The sequence below is a fragment of the Athene cunicularia genome, assembly GCF_003259725.1.
Source record: "Athene cunicularia isolate RWA chromosome 5 unlocalized genomic scaffold, athCun1 chr5_part3, whole genome shotgun sequence".
Lineage (NCBI taxonomy): Eukaryota > Metazoa > Chordata > Aves > Strigiformes > Strigidae > Athene > Athene cunicularia.
The window spans coordinates 5,250,637-5,271,093 of record NW_020799103.1 but is presented as its reverse complement, the minus strand read 5'-3'; the positions used below and the strand labels follow the sequence as shown (position 1 = coordinate 5,271,093).

The 20,457-nt window shown below is 40.8% G+C and overlaps 1 protein-coding gene across 1 annotated transcript in view; it reads right to left on the bottom strand.

Annotated features, from left to right (window-relative positions):
- Window positions 1–20,457, bottom strand: part of LGR4 (leucine rich repeat containing G protein-coupled receptor 4) — a 62,328-nt gene that overhangs the window by 40,095 nt on the left and 1,776 nt on the right. The window contains exons 3-4 of the mRNA XM_026850683.1: window positions 15,767–16,002; window positions 6,869–6,940 (exon numbers count right to left, since the gene is read on the bottom strand). Of these exons, the coding sequence (XP_026706484.1) occupies window positions 6,869–6,940; window positions 15,767–16,002 (308 nt within the window). The remainder of the gene's footprint in view (window positions 1–6,868; window positions 6,941–15,766; window positions 16,003–20,457) is intronic.

The window sequence follows — 20,457 nt, the reverse complement described above, 5'->3', positions numbered from 1 at the left end:
TGTCTTGACTAGAATCTGAAGGTGCAAGTTACAACATGCCAACACACTTTGTAAAGCTCCGGCGCACACAAGGCAGCAAACATTTCTAATGTATGCTAGCTGGTCAAGTCGAAGCTTAGGCTCCTAACTTGCTACCACACGTGAAACCTACACCTTGCATTTTCTTCATAAGAATTTTACCTCTTGGAATTCAGGCTGGAGCAACTGAGGAAATTACCTCCTCCAGCTGTTCAAATATTTGGAGCTGGCAGATGGATGAAGAGCACTCATCGGCTTCCAACCCAACGTCAGTTGGCTATTTTTGAAATACCAGCAGAGGATGTCTACACTGGCTGCCTTTAGGACAAAGCAGCTGAAGAAAGCTCTCAAGTGGTTCCTCAGTCTCTGCTGGTAGGGCTGAATGGACAGATAGGGGGTGGTAACATCTCCAATTGTACCAGCCAGTTTCACAAGAAGATGTTTAACCACAGCCTCGGTTACTACCCATCAGCTAACACAAGGCATCAGGACAACTTTTCTCATGAAGATTCATCCTCACCTTTTCTATTCGAAACAAGCCTTTCGTCTCCAGATTCCCCGCTACAGATCCTGGGACTACTCATGCTTATGAAAGGGAGAGGAATTGCACCATCTCATCAATGTTTGCACACTACCTTGAAAATACTCCTTTAAAAGACCTCGCACTGAAGGGCAGAAAACCGCCTTCCACCAAATACTCCACAGCCAGGTGAGGAAAGACTGCATCCCAAACTAGCAGCTCAGCCTTGGTGGCCTTGGCATAACTCCAGCACATGTCTTATTCATAAAATCGAAGTAATAAAAAAGACAGACACTCCCCTCTCTCCCCAAGGATAATACAACTTGGTGCCGACGCAGAAATTAGAAGGAAGGGGACCATCTAAATTACACTCTGAAATGGATACTAGAAAAGCAAGCAGCTGTGACATTTCAGCCAGGTGGCCATCTTCAGCTGCAGTCAAGAGGAAAAACAACTCCAGACATTTCTCTTGCTGATACTTCCTGATCACAACCTTATGGCAAAAACACCTCATTTTTACTGCCAGTACGAATTTTAATTAATTCTTATGTTCTTAAAATATATTTTGACAATTAAAAGCCACTATCAGAGACTCTGGCTGAGGGTGGGGGAGAAGGAAGGGGGCTGAGACGTTTAAGCAAGATCTCTTAGTGCTGTAATCTGCATGGATATAATTAAGCAAATACTCAGTTGTAGTGTTTCTTTTCCCGAAAAACTGAAGTTGCATGCATGCAGTCTCTCACTCTCCATTTATTCATCTCTCAAAAAGCAGATTAGCATTGTCTTTCATTAAAGAAAACTTTTATTGATAGAAATCTTCCCTTTATCACTTTATTTCATCAGCCATTAAATAAAAACCTTAATAAAGTCCTGCCCTTGACTTACAAAAAAAATTTTGGAAGGTAGTGTCACAGAAGAGAGACCGCTTCATAACATTTATGACAAAAACCAGAAACACAACAGACCTTAACAACAGACCTTGGCATCAGCACACACCTGGAACACAATCGAGCACCGCTGTCTCTTGGTGCATTCAGGAGGGATTATTTTCCTCACAGTATTACTGGCCATGATACAGTCTTCTAAATCACAACAGTCAGAGTTGAGAGAGCATCCTGCATCCTGCTGAACCCTTGTTGAAGATCAGAGCCCTGTCCCGAGGCTGACTGGCTGGGAGGTGACCAGTACTCCCCTTTGGACAACCACAGGCAGACAAAACCTTATCATCTAAACCTTAACCGTCAACGCAGGGCAAATATGACAACAACATTTTAAATGGTTGAGTGGAAATCAAAACAAGGTTAAAAGGTCAAAGTCAAGGAGACTTTTGCTTTTTTTCAAATGGTTCAAGTTTCTGCAGCCAGACTGGAGAACTGGCCAAAAATAAAAATAATTCTGATTTGCCTTCCTTGATAATTTTAATAACCTTTTAATTAATCCAGCAGATCATTCACAAACACAGTGAATGGAAATCATAGTTAAAATCCTTCAGACTACTTTAGATAACTTTAAGCATTAGAAGGAAATGCAAACGTTTAGAACATCAAAATATAACACAGCCTGGCTTTTCTAGTTAAAAATTCACCCTGGAAAACAGTTTCTGCTTTCTAAAAAACACTGCACTATCTAACTTTATTTCCCTCTTCCAGTTTTCTATAAATACTTTAAGGTGTGGTTAGAAAACCGTGGCCAAGTTCTTCAAGGATTTTTAGTTTCCATATCAAGTTCAGGGCTGCAGCATATTTACATTAATGTTTTCTGGAGAATACACTTCATTAACTGCTGTGGCAAAACCCTTGGTGGTCTGCTCCTCGCTGACTCTGACCATTGCTGTTTCAATCATTTGCAAATTACTTCCAGATGGGTATCAGTTACACTGAGATGAAGAATTTTTATAACATTTATAAATAGTGCAAGAATCCTACAGACACATATGTATGTTATGCAGTGACACGCACGATGGGGCTGTGAAGAGGGCACATGGAGCACATAACCCAACAGGCAGATTCTGACCAGTGACAACCTGGAATCACAGAATGGTTTGGGCTGGAAGGGGCCTTAAAGATCTAGTCCCAACCCCTCTGCCATGGGCAGGGACACCTTCCACCAGCCCAAATTGCCCAAAGGCCCGTCTAACCTGGCCTTGAACCCTTCCAGGGAGGGGGCAGCCGCAGCTTCTCTGGGCAGCCTGTGCCAGTGTCTCACCACCCTCACAACACAGAATTTCTTTCTTTAATCTAAATCTACCATTTTTTGGTTTAAAACCATTACCCCTTGTCCCATCCCTACACTCCCTGATCAAGAGTCCCCCTGTCTTTCCTGTAGCTCCCTTTAAGTACTGGAAGGCCACTATAGGGACTCCCTGGAACTTTCTCTTCTCCAAGCTGAACCACCCCAACTCTCAGCCTGTCCTCACACAAGAGGTGCTCTAGCCCCCTGATCATCTTTGTGGCCTCCTCTGGACCCACTCAAGCAGGTTCACGTCCTTCTTATACCTTTCCTTTTCTTGTATCTGCAAGTAATACTCAGGTAGGATGCTATCTCAAAGGTACAAAAATTCTGACACTCTGCAGGGCAGTCAGCTCGCTAAGGATGACCATTTAGTGCCACTTCAGATGTCTTCTTCCATCTGGCCCCAACTGCCCTTCCAGGTGACCATCAGTCTCCCACCTGCATCAGACTGGCCAGTCTGGTGTGGGTGTCTCGGATAACCACCACGGGATGCACACATCGGAACACCCAGGTTGCTCCCCCTTCAGTGACGTAGAAGGCACATGCCGATCGAGCAGCCAGCTTCTACAAGTCTCGTAGGCTGCTTCTTTCACTTTTATTCGCTAGTGATCATTTTAGGATTTGGAAAATGATTATCTGAAGTCTCTCCAGACTACCAAATAATTCAATGCATTAAGGAAATGCAATTCCCATTTTAAATGGCTTCTACAGCATTTTTTAATCCCAACCTCTTCATGTGTGCACTGTGTAAGACCAAGTTGCCTACATAATGCATCTAATTGCCTCCCATTTACATTCAATTAAATTCTGTGATACTATTTTGCAATATTAATTAACTCTGTCAGGGGCTAATCTCCCACAGCATTTGACAAACGACAGGGCTAATGCATGATATAAAGAGAAAAGTGTCTGGGGCTGTCTCCTGGATGAAGAGCTAATGGAGTCCGTGGTGGTGTAGGTACTTACTACATTCCCATTAGTTTGTGGGATTTTCATTTACTTTACACATGTAGTTCTTGGGAAGAGTTCTAGATGGAAAACTCGCTTCTAGCACAAACCACTTTGCTTTAACTCAGTTTCTTTTTCTTTGGCACGGAGACTCACACCCAGGTTTCTGTGCTGAAGAAGTGACTTTGCTAGTGCCTGGCAGTCAGGATTTGGATCTGTTCAACTATAAATAAAAGCCAGGAAGAAAGTTTGAAAATCATCTTAGAGTGGAGAGGGAAAACTGTGGTCGTACAGTGGGAAGTGCAAGTTTGGGTTTTTTCTGTCCACAGCCAGCAAAAATAAAGACAAAAAAATTTCTGTACTTTTCCCCATAAAGGAAAAGCAAAAGTGTCCTGTCTGGTGTTGGTCATTTCTATTAAGGAGGAAAGCTTTGATTTTAATCTATTTTATTATATTTCCTCTAGGAAGAACATGACCTCAAGCAAGGAAACCTGAGGTTGACTTGTGCATGGATGACTATAACCAGGTCTTTAGAGAAAAGGAGGAAACCCTCCTTATTTCAGTGCTCGTGGGCATGGCCAGAGCCTCGCTCACAAGTTTCGGTTAATGGTTTCCAATTGAGAAGCACTGTACACAGAGACTGTCTACTTATGGCTCTGCTCTTATGGTTGTTTTCTTGTCTTTTTACACCCCTGACAGCTGTTGAATTAGAGAAAGTTTTTCTTTTTAATCTTTCTGCAGACCTCTGCTGCTGTAGGAGGTAACTCAAACAAAATGAAAAATATATATATTTTTTAAATCAATTGTACTGAAGACTTTATGGTTGATTCAAATACGTCCAATACATTTGGCAAGTGTAATTTTTCCTGTAAAGTTGTTTTTAGGGCTTTGGTTTGGCTTTTGTTTTGGGTTTTTTTCCAGAAGTTACTTTAACATATGAAGTAAGTGTGCCAGGAATGATTTAAAGCTTCTGGGTGTTCACATACAATTCTGAGCTTAATGCTAGACTATGGTTTTGCAGACTGAAATGCTGGAATTTAGGGGACAATAAGGTACACGTAGCAAATGGCTCTTAGGCAATAAGCACAACAGATGATGGCTGAAGGCTCTGCCTTTTCTCTTTACCTCCTGACACACCCCAGGGTTTATAGAAGTTACACAATATGCACACCCACCAGTTAGGTTTTATTGCTTAATTACTTATAAGGGAAAATGAAGTCTCCCACAGTCATCTAAAGTTGTGAAAACAGAACAGTTTGGTTTTTTAAACTTTTGGTGTGCAGTATGACTATAAAGAATTCGGAAAAAAATGGACTACAAATATAGTTAACAAAACACACAGACATACAGCAGTGCATATTATAAAGCACACAGAGAATGTTGCTAGTATATATTCTGAGCCAAGCAAGCCCTTCCAGGCTTCTAATTCTTCTATTTTATTTTTAAATTGACTACTCATGCTATAGAGCCTGTCTTAAATTGTGTCCATCACACACATGCACCATCTGAAATCCTGCAAGTCTACTTTCCTTCATGAGGTATTCTCAACAACACTACAAATGTAAGCAGTATCTAAAATCAGAGGGAATAAACCAGAACCTGTTAAGCATGAAATAAGATATCACACACAATTCATCTGACATAAATAAGCTCAACTGCACTCTACAGTTGTACTGACCCGAGTCAAAATGACTTAAAAACCAGGGAAAATGGAATTATTTAAGTGTATTAGTAATGGTAGCTGCTACATTATCAGGATATAAGAGAGACCAAAATTGTAAGGAGAGGTAGAACACCTTATTAGACCAACCAGTGTAGCTGGGATGCAAGAAGAAAAACAGAGAGAAGCTTTCAGGAACACAAGCTGTTCTTTCAGGAGCAAAGTGATCCATCTCTTACCAATTTCTCAACATCTTTGTTCCAGTGAGGTGCGGTGGTTGTACTGGTCATAGCAGATAACCAGAGTCAAAAGGTTCTGGGCCTTATCTGCAGTTCTGCTATGTGGTTAATTTATCCTGTTGCCCTCTACAATTGGCTTTCATTCCTTGCTTCAGTTTCCTGACCCGTGAAGTCAGAAGACTGCTTCCCTGCTTCATAGGGGTTTGTCTCTTCAGGGAAATGAGCTGTTCTTTCCCTAAGATGCACTTACTGAAAAATCTCTCAACACAGCATTCATAGTTCCAGTCTAGCCAGAGTCACAAATGAGGACAGCCTTACTCTGTATTTTAAACGCTCCCTGATACGAGAAATGCTTCTTGGACTGAAAATACAAGAGAAGAAAAGCAAATTGCAGTGGTTTTGTCTTATCTATCGCTTATTACTGAAAGTTCTCAACGTTCTCTGGCAAAGGTTGAACCATTACCCTCTCTTCATAGATAAGGAAACTAAGGCACGCAGAAGTCACTTGTCATATAATAGTTGTCACATAACTACTGAAGTAGTAATTGACAGGCAAAGCCTTCTCCCTGTTAATTGACTCTGAAATCCAATCTCATTTGGGGCTATGCTGGGAATGGGTGCTTCAGCTTTGCAAAGGCATCTGTTAAAGACTTCAGTTTGGCAAAACACGGCACGTGAGCCTTAGCACAGCATGAGGATTCAGAAGGGCAAGTATCACCTAAGTAAAAAAAAAAAGAAGGGGGCAAAAAAGAGAGCAGAACAAGAGGGAGATGAAAACTGGAGAGAGAAATTTCTGCCAGCGTAACTAAGAACAAGAAGCCCCGTACCACAGAACTTGAATTTCTGATGCAGGTCAGGATGGGTTTGCGAGTGCTGCATTTGCAGCCTGCAGAGGCAATGGGAGCAAGATGCTCAGTAAATGAAACAACATATATTTTATGGAACTTATGCAACGGCTATCCTGTAGCTCCTTCGGAAACAATGGTAATTACACACCTCTCGTGTTATCTTTGGATAACACTGTAATTAGTATGTGTCATCACTCTAGCCATGATTAAAATAATTACCGTAAAAAGTCCCTTGTAAGTAGCATTTACTGTTCCGGTTTCCAAACATGTACAGGATTATTTTTTAAAGTATAATTGCTTTCTCTGTTCGCAGCTCAACTCAACACCATTTCCCCACCCACCTTCCACTTTATGCAGCCATCTGATGTTGTAGCAAAACTTTTAACATGTGTGAAATACTTACAGCTCTTCCAAGTAGGGAAAGTTCTTGAACGCATCCTCTGGTAGCCTTGTGATGTTATTCATGCTAATATCTCTGGGGAAAAAGAAATAACAGATTTATTAATAATCAGTAAGTGATTTTTACACTCTAGGAAGAGAAAGCCTAATCAGATGGTATGATAACAGAAAAAAATATTCTAGCATCACACAGCAATATCTCTTTATAGAAAACTGCACACTAAACTTGCAACGCACAGTAATTTGAGAATCCAGTTGCAGCATATAAAGGGAAATTAATAAAAAAAGTCTTCTGACACCTCTAAGGAAAAATAAAAATAAAAAAAAAAAGACCGTGAAAATACAGGGAAATGCAAGACTGTTATCCCCAGTATTAGTTTTTACCAACTTACACATGCATACAATTTTAACACAGATGATTAAGACTGCTCTGTAACCACAGCATATGAAAGGGTTTTTTTTTTTAAAAAAAAAAAAGATTGTGACCACCCACCACGCAAATTTTCATCCCACAATGTCTTTAAAAAAAAAAAAAAAAGAATACATGTATTGGGACTTAATAAAGAGCTTCTGGCAAACATGGCTTCTGGAACAACTGACAAGAATAGCAGAAACAAGTCCTAGCTCTACCACAGTCTTTTTTTTTTTTTTTTTCCTACAAAACCTATAGAAGTCCTCGAGGTAATAGTTTTAAGCAGATTTCATTCTCAATCCATGAGCAGAGACAGGCCAGCAGCAAGTGCTTACATGATAGGTATGCAGACCTGCTCAGCTTTTTTCTTTCTGAAGGAGCAGTAAGTGGCAAACTTGGTGCCATCACCTCAGTTCACACCTACATAACCATCACAGATAATCCAGTCCTAAAGCAAGTTATTGCTCAACGTGAGTAAAAGTAGCACGAAAACAAAATTCAGTTTGATAATTAAACTAATAACTGCCTAACAATTCATGGCATAACCCAAGTTCTTATTTCCACTTGGTTACCACCTTTTTTTTTTTTTTTTTTTAAATATGCAGTTTAACAAGCAAATCAGTAAGACTCATTAGTACAGCCCTCCCAGCTTCCTTCTGCTTGCTGTCTTCCATTCATTGTTCTTTAGCATCTCTGTGCCACTTCCCCTTGTATTTTGGGTAAAAATAAAAAAAAACAAAACCAAACCGCCCCTTCCATCTCACTAACAGTCAACAAGTACCACTGAAGCTCCTGCATGAAGATCTCAAGGGCTGGTGACTGCATTCAGGAAAGCAGATATTCTTTGCCACCTAAAAAGTTTGACCTTAGAATAAAGTACCAGCCCTTGCCTACTGCGGGGCAGACATTCTTAGCCCATCCATAGCCATCACTATTTTTAAAACAGCTGTCCCAGCTGGAATTCCCACTTCTGATGAGGCAAAGAAAGGTCAATTTAGACTCTTCCTGCTATACTGGAAGGGCACAAATCCCTGAAGAACTACCTGTAGCAAAACAAAATCAACCCCCTTGAGAAATTACGTTTCATGCTCAGGATGGCTTCCACGGCTCCCACCTATGAGAGGACTTGGTGCTGACCTCAGGAGGATCAGTCAGACGCCGAAGGGGAGCAATGAGCATGTGGAGGGGGGTAGTGCTGCTCCTGAGCAAACGGTATCTCAGGACTTCTGTGCCTTTTTTCATGCTGTGACAGACCAAATGCCATGTCAGTACCACATAACCTACCGAAAACGCTGCAGCTGCTAATTAAACCACTTTTTGCAAAGAGTGCCCACGTTATTCCTCCAGTTGCCAGACCATAATGTCTAACATAGCTCATTTTTAAAAATTTCCTTATTTATACTTACAACAGAAGGCACTATATAAAAAAAACCCCATAGTTACTGGGGGAAGAAAAAAAAAAAAAGTACTTTTTATCCCCACAGCAGTTGCCAATGTCAACTGATGTCAGTGAATTTATCTTGAGAAAAACAAGTAACAGGCAACTGGTCTGCTGCCCCCGACCCGAGCAGCACAAACCTCCAGCCACCACCACCATCAACACTGTGCTCTTACACTAAATCTAGATACAACTGTTCCTTTAAACTAAATGTTTATTAAATAGCAGGCCAAAACTTCATTCCTCATTCCCCAGTGTAAACCAAAAGAATTATTCCTTGGCAGCTATTAAGCGTATACTAACATTAACTCCAGAGAAATGGAGATCAAAATAAGGTTCAGCACATACAAAACAAGCCCAATTGTGAAAGAAGACCAAGAAATTTCACTACAGCACAATAGACTCCTTCACTAAGCTCCAGAAGGAACTGAACTGGAGATGATTTATTTCTGAACGCTACAGCCCGCGTGCTTTAAGAGGTGCTTTGTGTCTCAGCGGCAGCTTGAGCACTGTGAGATGCTGCAGTTGCTGAGCAGGGCATTTTTCTTCCCTAGCAAGAAAGTAAATAAAAGTATCAGATACATGACTCGTCAGCTGTCTGCTCCACAGGAGACTACAACTTTTATTCTCCCTACCCCCATATACATTTTTCAAATTGTCACGAAACACGCGTTTCACACAACCAGGCTGGTCCTCTCCTTTCCAGAAGGCTACACAGCTCCTTCCAGTATCAACTGGGAAGCATTTCTGAATAGGGCAGAAGGGTAAGAAGGGAGTGGAGACCCTACATGAATCCTAAGAAATAGTAACCTGTGCAAGAAAATCACAACTTTCTCAAAAGACTGTCCAGATGATATAAAGCCCTATTATCATATATACCATATTAAACAGGAGGAGTAAAAATAAGTCAACAGCACGTATCATCAGAAGGCACTTTATGCGTGACTACGCATCACTTTGTCGAGGATTTTTGACTGCAACTACATTGCTGCACTACTTGATAGCTCTTTAGGACAGAAGCAGCAAGAAATCACATCCATCTGAAAACAATGGTCTTCAAGTTTCCAGAGCTATAAACACCTGATTTTCAGAAGGGTCATAATGCAATCCTAAACAAAGTCAATGGAAACCGTGTAGACATACAGCGTGCTGACATCCAAATTCTATGTAATTTCAGCTTTCTCTGGGATCTGAAATTAGCAAAGATTTTTTTTTGCCTGTAGCTCCAAGTGTTAGCCATCTACAATTTTAATATGGGGAGTAAATTCTTTGGATGTAAAAGCATGAACAGAACACACATTAATGAAATTTTGAGAAGCGCCACAAATAGCCATGAATTCTACTGAAATTTATTTTCAGTAAAACTGCTTTTGTAACAAAAATAGGTACAAAAAACGCATTGCAATTCTGTCTTTAGCATTATCATGTAAAACTTCAAGGACTGCTCAACATGTTTAGCTAAAAAGCTGGAATTACTACAGTTTCTGTATTTGCCTTCATTACATGTGATAGTAACTTCTACTCAGTAAATAAGCCAACCCCTGTTGCACTGATTCGCAGTCTTTGAGAAACATCAAATCACCAACTTTCAAAGTTTCTTACTGATCACCATATAAGCTTAAAATCTATTTTTGCCCAATTAAAAACTTTATGTAAAAGCAGTTTTGCAACAGAAACCACAAAATTATTGCCAACGCCTCACCAAACAACAGACACAGGTAGATCACATTTTGAAAAACTGCTATAAAAAACCCCAATGGTTTCAACATAGGTGAGAAGGTGAAAACACATTCTTACCTGAAATGCACTATCAGCAAAAAAGCAACCAATACAGAAGGGAAAAGCCACAATGAATTGTAGAGGCCAAAATGAGACACTTGCTGTGCTTTTATACATGTATACATTATATACATGTATATATAATTTTTTATTATTTTATTTTCATTTCACTCTACAGAATACCTTCAAAGGAGGAGTTCGTGGGTTCATAATTTTCATAATATTATGTAGTTCATGAGCTTCAGTGAAAGAATTTACAAACAATATTAGCAAACATCCATATCACTAAAATTAGATGACTTACTAACTACTCTCTAACAAGTTTGCTTAGTAAATTGGGAATATACTTTCAATAACTTTGAACTTTCAATAACTTTCAATAACTTTTCAATGCTTTATAGATGAATTAAACAAAAACGGACTAGCATCATATATTAGAACAAAATAATGGCAAATATTCCCCCCCAAACCACTTCCCAAAACAGAGATAGCCCTTGACAAGTTACTACTGCTCTTATTTTAGAAAATATTCATTTTAACGTTCCTAAAGTTTCAAAAAGTACATCAGTCTATACACAATCAAGGAGGTTGTCCATGTAATAAAGATAAAATATTAGTACAGGCCTTGGTTATGGGTAAGAAATCTCCAGTAAGAAGCTACCCTATTTCACCTGTTCCTCCACCTCTACTAGAAGGACCTCAGGCCCAGAGCTCATTTAAGGTCCTAATATATAAAGTTCTAAGAATTAATCAAATGAATACCTAATAGTACTTTCCCAACCTCTAGCAGTGTGCACAGGATTGATGTTATCACGCCACAGAAGGATCGTGTCAGCAGTTACCTAATGCCCCATCTCAGCAGCACTATGCTGAAGGACCCATTCTGGATTAAGTTACTCCATCCAGACAGACATAAGACCCCTACAAACAGCTCAACACCCACCAACTTTTCAATTGCCACCGAAAAAAAACAATTCCCAAAAAAACAACAACAAAACAAAACAACAAAATAACCCCACGCTTGCCCTAGATTTTACTGGTATACCGACTTTCAAACTCAGTATCTGGAAGGCTTAGCTTAATTTCTTGTTCTTTCAGCACTTTGCAGTATGATCTGTCAGCCCCAGCAACCTACATCTCTTGTCTTGAAATTAAACTCAGCCTCATGCTTAGATATGGGACGTTTTCCCTGGGAAGCGCAAAACAGACACAACAGCTTTAAGGGGGAAAAAGATAAGGACAGCAATGCCGTGGTTTTACACTGTGGATTAGTCAGGAAAACAAAGGAGGCGGCAGGGGTAGACCTGCACCTTTCAGCAGTTAGCCATTAACCAGGCTTATCTGTACCAAGCAGCGAGGCTAAACCTTCGCTCGCTAACCAACTTTAACCGAGGCAGGTCAGGGCGTGATCAGGCAAGGAGCTGGCATCGAAACTAAAATGATGAGCAGCCGAACGTGGTAACCTCTTTAGCAAGAAGAGGCTGCATCTTGGGGATAACATGAATCACAGCCTCACAGTTACAATTAGTTTCGCCATTTCAGGTAGGAGAGATGTAACACCAGAATATAAACAAAACCCTGCTCCCTCCTACAGTGCTATTGCTGCTGTGGCTGCAGTTTTGAACAATAAATAAAGCTCTCACAGCCAGTCAGAAGTTCTGTCCTTCTTCTGGGAAGGTACTAGAGAATGGATTAAAAAAACACACACACACAAAAAAAAAAGAAAACCAAACCCACAAAACAACTAAAACAAGTAGCTTGAAGAATCCTACTGAAAATGTTATTTCACCATCCCAGGTACTGCGGAGACTAATTTTTACAGGCCAAAGGTAAAAAAAAAAAAATCAAGCCACGGTATTCCAGCAGTCATTTGCTGTCTTCCACCTGCTTCAGTAGATCCCTTTGGGTTATTCTGACCTTTTACTTCAATCTTTATTTCCAGCTCAGGTTAGCACAGACCCCTGCTTTCACCTAACACAGAAACACTTTAAAGTCTTTAAAAATACTTGTACATACACTAACTAGCAAGGATGCTAAAAGCTACGAAAACCTCTCTCTTGAAAATTAGCATCAAATGAGATAAATTAACTTGGGAGAGGAAGGCACCTTTGCTGGACACAGTAAAAAACACACTGCACCACAACTCCTCTCTGCATAAAGTAGGAGATTTAAACTACTCTTAAAGCAACCAGCAGTGGAGATTTCAGAAACTGGAACTAGGCAATATAACGCACTTAAACTTTTTTATTATACTCATTCTGTGCAAGAATTCCAGTTCTTGATAGAAAGTTTTGGTTGGCTTTGGGTTGTTGGTTTTGGGTTTTTTTAAAGGATTCTTTATTCTACCACTAACCAAAGTCAAACTTCCCCAGGCTTCAGGTTAAGCAGAAACACTTCGAAACTTGAATAGCAATTTACTAATTCTCTCACATTGTAAAAAAAAAAAAACAAACAACAAACAAAAAAAACCCCAAACAACCTCTTACTTATCTTTAGAAAGTGGCTTCAGTCACAGCTTTCATCAGTGGTATCATGCAGAAGAGAATCAGATAAAATGCACAGCATGTCACAGCATCTCCTGCAAGGCACTGAAAGCTTTCTCTCTCATTTTGAAGTACTGCCTCTACCATAAAGTAGACCGACCCTTGTTAAGATTTATCCTAAATGCCTTTCTTACAGATTGCCAGAGCCGTACTTTGGCTGGAAAGGACAGTTAACTAGAGATGATGGAAACAGAGGAGGGGGACAATAATTCTTGCACAAGAAGAAAAGCTGCAACAACAAAGAGGGATCACAAAATGGGAAACAGAGACTTCCTGTAGAGGGCTACAGAAAGCACAGGCAAAAATGGTAAATAAATTAGCCCAAGATATAGGCAGAGAATGAAAGCTAATGACCCACAATAACTGATGGGCATTGAAAAGGAAAACGATGCCGGTCTCTCTGGACTGAGGGAAATAATAGATGTAACAGCTTGCTTTTTTTTTTTTTTTTTTTTTTTTTTGACAATACCTACCATTCTTCACTGTATCTCCCCAGCCAAAAGGTGAGCACATTTTAGGCAAAGAAACCTTCCTCCACTACCCAGGCTCTGGTGTGCTGGCACATCTCCTAGAACTCATAGGAGATGTCAGGGCTACGCTTTCCATCCTGCACTGCAGCCTGGGCTAGCAGCACTTGGGTCTGCACTGAACTGGGGGCACGCACACCTTCTCACCACGTTCGTACACTGCATCCAAAAGCATGCTAACAACTGAAAATACTCCACTCGGTAAAGAAGATCTTAAGCCGGAAAACCATGAAATATCTAGCTACAGAAAAGGAAAGTTACATCTTGACCAAACCCAATCAAGAGTGGCCGCTTGAAAAATAAAATCAAAATACCACCCCCCCACCCCGTGTTCCCTTGCACTTCATTTATAGCTAACTTCTTCCTGACTCTCCACCTAACCTCTATCTTTTGTGAGTTTAGAAGGGAAGGGGAAGAGGGAAGGGGGGGGGGGCATAGTGTTTGTTGAAGTAAAGAAGATCATGTTTCAACAAGGCACCTTTAAAATCCCATAAAATACTCCCTCAGAGCAAGCTTAACCTGTTTGCTGATAGATAATAGCATGTAATACTGTAGGCTCCATTCAGTCTTTTCCAAGGTCTGGGCCCTCTGCCACTGAGTTATTTAATTATAACACAAAATGATTTAGGCAGAGCTATCTATATTTGAATAAAGCCCTCCTACCTACTTGTACAAAACCATTAGGTAAAAGGTCTTAATCTTATGTAAAGTTCTTCAGGTAGTAACCCTGATCCAGCTTCAGTCGTACTAGGAAAAGCTGAAGCTGTTAATGTCTTTAGAAACTATGTTAAATAAGCCAGTTTATTGCAAATGGAAGCCAACATGATGCAGGAAAATACTCAAAAAACAATTAGATAGCCATTACCCCTGGGATCATTGATAAGTGGATAATGTCCTGATTACATTAACATTGGTGAACATCAACAAGACAAAGCAAAAGACGTTTTTCTTAGTATACCAGACCAACAATTCTTTGACAGTTATCCAAAAACAGGGGACAGAAGCATACACAGCTGTACGGCAATGGTCAGTGCTCTGAATTCGGTCCAGGTCACCTCTGCATTAACCAGGAGCACTGCCTGGGGAGGGGGCAGCAGGGAGAGCTGCGGCAGAGGGTGGGCAGGGGAGAGAAAATAAATGGGGGAAACTCAAGGTTAAACCAATCTAAGTTGTGCTGTGGTGCTACTGTCTTGAAGGAACACATTCGGTGCTGAACTCCTTGTAGGAACATGCTCACATGATGAAAACCAATGTAATTTTCAACCAAATCACACACCTCAGCAGCCAGTCCCAGGGCAGATGAGTTACATCCTTAGTTTAGACCTACTTTCCCATTTAGCCAGTTTCTTCAGGATGAACATAAAACCACCGAAGGGACCAAGTAAATGAGTCTGCATTAATACTGCCCCATGTCTTAAACATATTCAGTATGTAATGAAAGCACAGAAAACCTGGTGGATCAGGAAGGAAATGCCGATTAAATTATTTCAATTAAAAACATAAACGTTCGGAGGGTGAGGTTTTTTCTGTTTTACTGTATTCACTTCTTGATAACAAGAAGTGAATAACTCTCTCCCAGAAGCAATACCTCACGACTACTGCATTGAACGATAATTGCCCACACTGCGATTCCAATAAGTGCAGCTAAAATTCAAGGATCTATGTTACACACATGCCAACCCCAACAGCCAGAAATCATGACCAGGAGGCAAACAAATATCAGGCAAAGCAAAGGCGATGTTTACAGAGGAGCCTACACTTGGAAAATGTTTGAGCTTGCAGTGATGTTTGAGTTTAAAAAAAAGCTGAAGTAATACACCGAGTAATTAATTTCTTACCTTTTATATACTACCTACATCTGTTACTGCAAGGTCTGGCTACCTCGGCCTATACTATTCACTAACGTTCATACGGTAATAGCCCAGCGATGCCCCAGTATGCTAGACTGGAACTGCATTGAAAATTTCCATTTTCCCAATTTCTGACAAGGTCTGAACCACCGCTAGCACCCATCTCTCAGTGGGAATGACTTGTGGAAAAAAAGTAACTCTACAACTGTGAAGTTGTAAAGTAGGTATGTTTATTCAGCGCTGGGCGCATGGGGAATCGCTCCACCACAAACACGTGCACCCTCTGCAGCTATGGTCTTGCTCATATGTTACAAAGTGTTGTATATTCATAAGATGCCTATACATATTCATACTCTATCCCCACCTTCCCTCGCTTCTCATGGTAATCAGGTCTCCTCCTCTTGCGTCTGCGCATGGAGCTCCTCTGGTCCTGGGCAGTGGTCGCAGATTCCAGGGCGGGGGTTGCATAGATGAAGTATCTCCTCTTCCTTGCTGATGAACTCTTCATCCTGTTGTTTTGCGCAGCCTCAGTTGTTCCCTGGCCAAACCGCCAGGCCAGTTTGTGTCGGAATTTGGGGTAACACATACACTTTCAAGGACCAGAGGAAGCTTCTGTTCAGGCCAGAAGATAATAGCCTATCAACACTATCAGCACCTGGTATGTCTTTCGTGCATGGCCCCCTCATCTCTGTGCAAGCTCCTCAGTCTCGCGCCATCTAACTAAAATTGTTTAAACTCCCTATCTCAGGAAGGGCCCCGTTTGAGGGCAGCTCTGGGTATGCCAACGGCCAGGACTCTGCAGTATTAACTATCCCATATCCTCCAATTCTTACCACCGTGCCCCAACACATTTTTCTCCTTCTGATCTTCATCTACTGTTCCTTTTAACATGGACAAAGTTGTTAATGATAAAATAAAATGGAAGATCTGAAATCAATTTTTGCGTTAATGTAGATTTTTCTCCTTGTGATTCCATCTCTGCCCAACAATTTTAAGTATGTTCCAGCTGCCTCTGACGTGATCACAGACACCTCCAACACTTAAGTTTTACATTCATAGCCCATTTTGCTGTCACAAAAAGCCTATCAGCCATGCCACTTTTTGATTTATGAGCATGGCTCCTTTTCCACTTCTAGGAAACATTCCTGTAAGAAAGGAAATATCCAAATACTAAAAGCCTTAGTCAACATCTGCTGTGACTGGCTAAATAAGATGCAGGTTGCATTCCCACCCTGCAAATACACTTGCCATTTCCTAAGTACCCATGCTATCTCTCAAATGAGCACAACATCTTATCTTCTGCTATTTGTATTGCATCAAGAAGCTAAGGGCCCTAGTTCAACATGTCAACGTGATTGGCGCTGAACAAACACACGGTTGGAGACACTCCTCACCTAGAAGAGTTTGTTGCTTAAACGGACAAGACAAACAGCATGGGAGGCAAAACAGGTCATCTACCCAAAGTCACCAGCAGAGCCAAGCGCCCTCCACTTGCCCAATGTTGCTCTCATGTGCTATGCCCAGCTGCAACCCACCATGTCCTCTTCAAAGCAAATGAGTTACTTTTTTTTTTTTTTGTAGCGGGCAAACAGAACAGGACACTGTTCTGACAGTTTCTCATTTACTAGATGTGTAGGTTCACTCCATTTGATCACAGCAGAAAGAAATTAGGCTCTAACAGCTATGTAAGCAGCTTATACGCAATGTTTCCATCCACTGTTCTGTGGTTCAAACTAACTGGAACTGTGACTGCTCACTTGGGGATGAAGCACGTAACCTGCTTTTCATGGAAGCACTCAAACGTCAGACTTACCCACCAACCCTGACTACTAGAGGGGATCAAGATATTCAGAAGTTTTAGGAAACTGGGGTACATGGAGCCCCTCCTCAGTACAAATATGAAAAAAAGCACATAAATCCTGTTGATTCCAGTAAGCTTCTAGCATTTTGCTGAGGCAGGACCTACAACATTTTCACTGACAGCCACAGAAAGGCTAAAAATTTCTGACAGGTCTGTTCCTGCAAGAGAAGTAACATCCCCCTCTTTCCCCCACCATATTTTTAAGTTATTTCTCCTGCCTCCTCCTTCCCATGTCACATCAACCTGGTTTTTTTGTTGGTTTTTTTTTTCTTCCAACATGATGTCTTAGCTTTCTTTCAGACACAGTAACTAGCTCTAATGTACCCTATTCATGTGCCAATCAAGCCATCATCAAGATCTTAGAGAGAACAATACTTGTATGCAAAGACCTATTTCGAACTGGTATTTGAGTCACTGCAGGCCAGCCATTAAGCAATCACACATACGGTTAATGGCCTATGTTGACACATGGTGGGGAATTAACCCAGAAAAAAATTCCATTGCATTATTATGAAAGAGATCGTATCCTGGAATAGGAATATAGCACAAGTTAACGTGCTCTTCGGTTAATTTTGAAGAGCCACACGTTTGGTGCAGATTACGGGCTGAAGGAAAGGTTTATTGGAAACTGGAGGAGGAAACAAAATATCTTTCAGTGCAAGAGTATTTCCCTTACATAGAGATTATTTATAGCAGAGAGTAAAATTATGCATCATTCATGGTTTTAGATTTATTTACTCTCCAGAATACAGCAACACCGAGAAATTGAGTACTTAAAAAAAAAAAAAAAAATAATCAAGCTGTGTAACAGGCGCATTAAGTCAAGCAGTCTTGAGGGTATGCCTGTGCCGAGATACTCCTCCTACACCGATGAGTATCCATCACAAAACGCTAATAACCAACCTGTGCAAGACTACAAAATAGTCCATGGACAAAACCGAGGGGGGACTTGGATCATCCACGTGCCTGATCTGTAACCAACCTCGCATGTTCTGTTACCACCCAAACTCCTGGTAGGGAAGCTCTCGGCATGGTTACATCACAGCTACCCTCCGACTTGGAAGTTTTTAAAAATCGTTTATAAATAAGTAACATGGTTATCCAAGACTCCAAGAGTAACTACAGATTAAAAGGTCAGAAAAGTCACTGTAAATATTCAGTGATAATCCCCTCGGATTCACAGCTACTTGGTGTAGCACAGACTTCAGGAGAGCAGCAGAGCAGTTAAAATCTGTAAGGATGAACATTTTTCAAAGGACCACTGCAGAGCACATTTGCCAGGCAGACTCATCATGCCCTGCATGATTTGAGGGGGATCAAATCGAAGCAGTGTAATTATTTCGTGGCAACTGCATGTCTTCTGCACTTTTTCCAGCATGTCTCCTGTCCCCAGACAGCATGGCTCGGGCTGCACACGAAGCCAAGGCATGTTGTAAACCTGGTGGTGGAGCCTTTGGGTGCAAGGGTTCAAAATGCTGCCCTCCTATTAGTGATTCTTTTGCATTTCACCAACATGTCTTCAAGATAGGGGAAACGATAAGGAATACTTTAATGCCTTCACCTCAGTTAACAACAGCCCCAGTAAACTGGCTGTAATAACAACTGTCCAGGTAAGGGGCTTGAAGCGGGGATCATCTTAGCCCAAAACACATCCATTTAAACCGTTAATTACAACCATAGTTTTTGGAAAGCCTTAAGATTATTTGTAAAAGCCAGTAAAGGTAAACAGAAGGATTTGGTTTGTGTTGGGTTTTTTTTTTGTAATCCATTGGTCTCCACACATAAAGGAGAAAGCATCAACAGGTTACATACTTAAGGCTTCAACCTACTACACCCTCCAGGGATGTAGTTGCACGATGTGTTTTTCTGACAAAGGAAATTGGCTTTTAATTCCCATTGCTTTCCACCGCCACAGTGGAACTGTTTACCAGCAGCATTCTGTAATCAGATCATCGTAATAATAATCTGGATTTGAATAAAAATATTTTTTACATCTGATGGGGTTAGCTGTCTTCCATACAGCATGGACTCTGAGAGCTGTATCAGCACAACTATGAAACAGCAGACTCCTACAGTAGCAGGGAAGAGAAAAGATACTGAAGGAGACAGTGAGAACTTCACACTAAAACAAAATGTAACACGTAGCTACACCTGCAATGAAATTCACACCTAAAGGATTTTTACAGAAAAATATTTATCATGTTTTAAGTAAATAATGGTTAACATTATGTTTACAACCAAGTCGAAACAGGGCAGCATGGCCCATTACAGTTGTCTCTACCATCAGAGTCACACTGTACCATCACCACAGTAACCAAGTCATTTTTAAATAACTCTGATTTTTCATTAATGAGTTAATTCAGCCCCAGGTTACATGCGACACAGACACTTGCACGCGTGACCAAGCCAAAGTTTTGTTCATTACTATTGAGGAAGTTCTCAAGCATTTTTTTCCTTATCAAAAACTTCTGTGAACAACTGCTGAAACCCTAGGAAAATCACCAAACTATGTAATCTAACCAGTTTAATGAGATCTGAGTGTCCCCCCTCCAGTCTCAGGTCCCTGCTGCATAACCACAAACACCTACAAGGCACATTTCATTCCGTTTAACAGCTTCAAGGGCAATTCCATAAAAGTTAAACTGCTCTACAGGAGCATAAGGGAGCCACACTCACCCTTTGGACTCCAAGGACACCACATCTCCCTCCACCTAGCAACACAGTATTTACTACAACAAACGTTTCACACAAAGCTCCCCGTTACAACTGGACACAGACCCGTGGAGGTTCAGTTCCCTGAGGGGGAGGATAAACTACCGGTGTTTGTGAGCTGTTCTGACAAAGCCCAGCACTTAAATCTGTTTACACTGATAGAAAAGCTGTTCTATCATTACACACATATATTCATACAAAAATCTTGTGTTGCATTTTCACTCTATGTTTTTGCTCTGTTGCAAAAAGAGAACACAAACAGCTACAAATCCAATCTCATAAAAATGCCGACTTTAGTAACTCTGAATACTTTGAATTGTACTCATTTTCTTCTGGTTTATTTTGGTCTCCTAGTCTGTCCCACCCAATGTTTAGAAAGCAACCTGAGCCTCAAAATTCTGGGTAAGCCCTACATTTTTAGAAAGCTAAAAGCAAAAAAAAAAAAAACAACAAACCCAAACAAACAAAAAA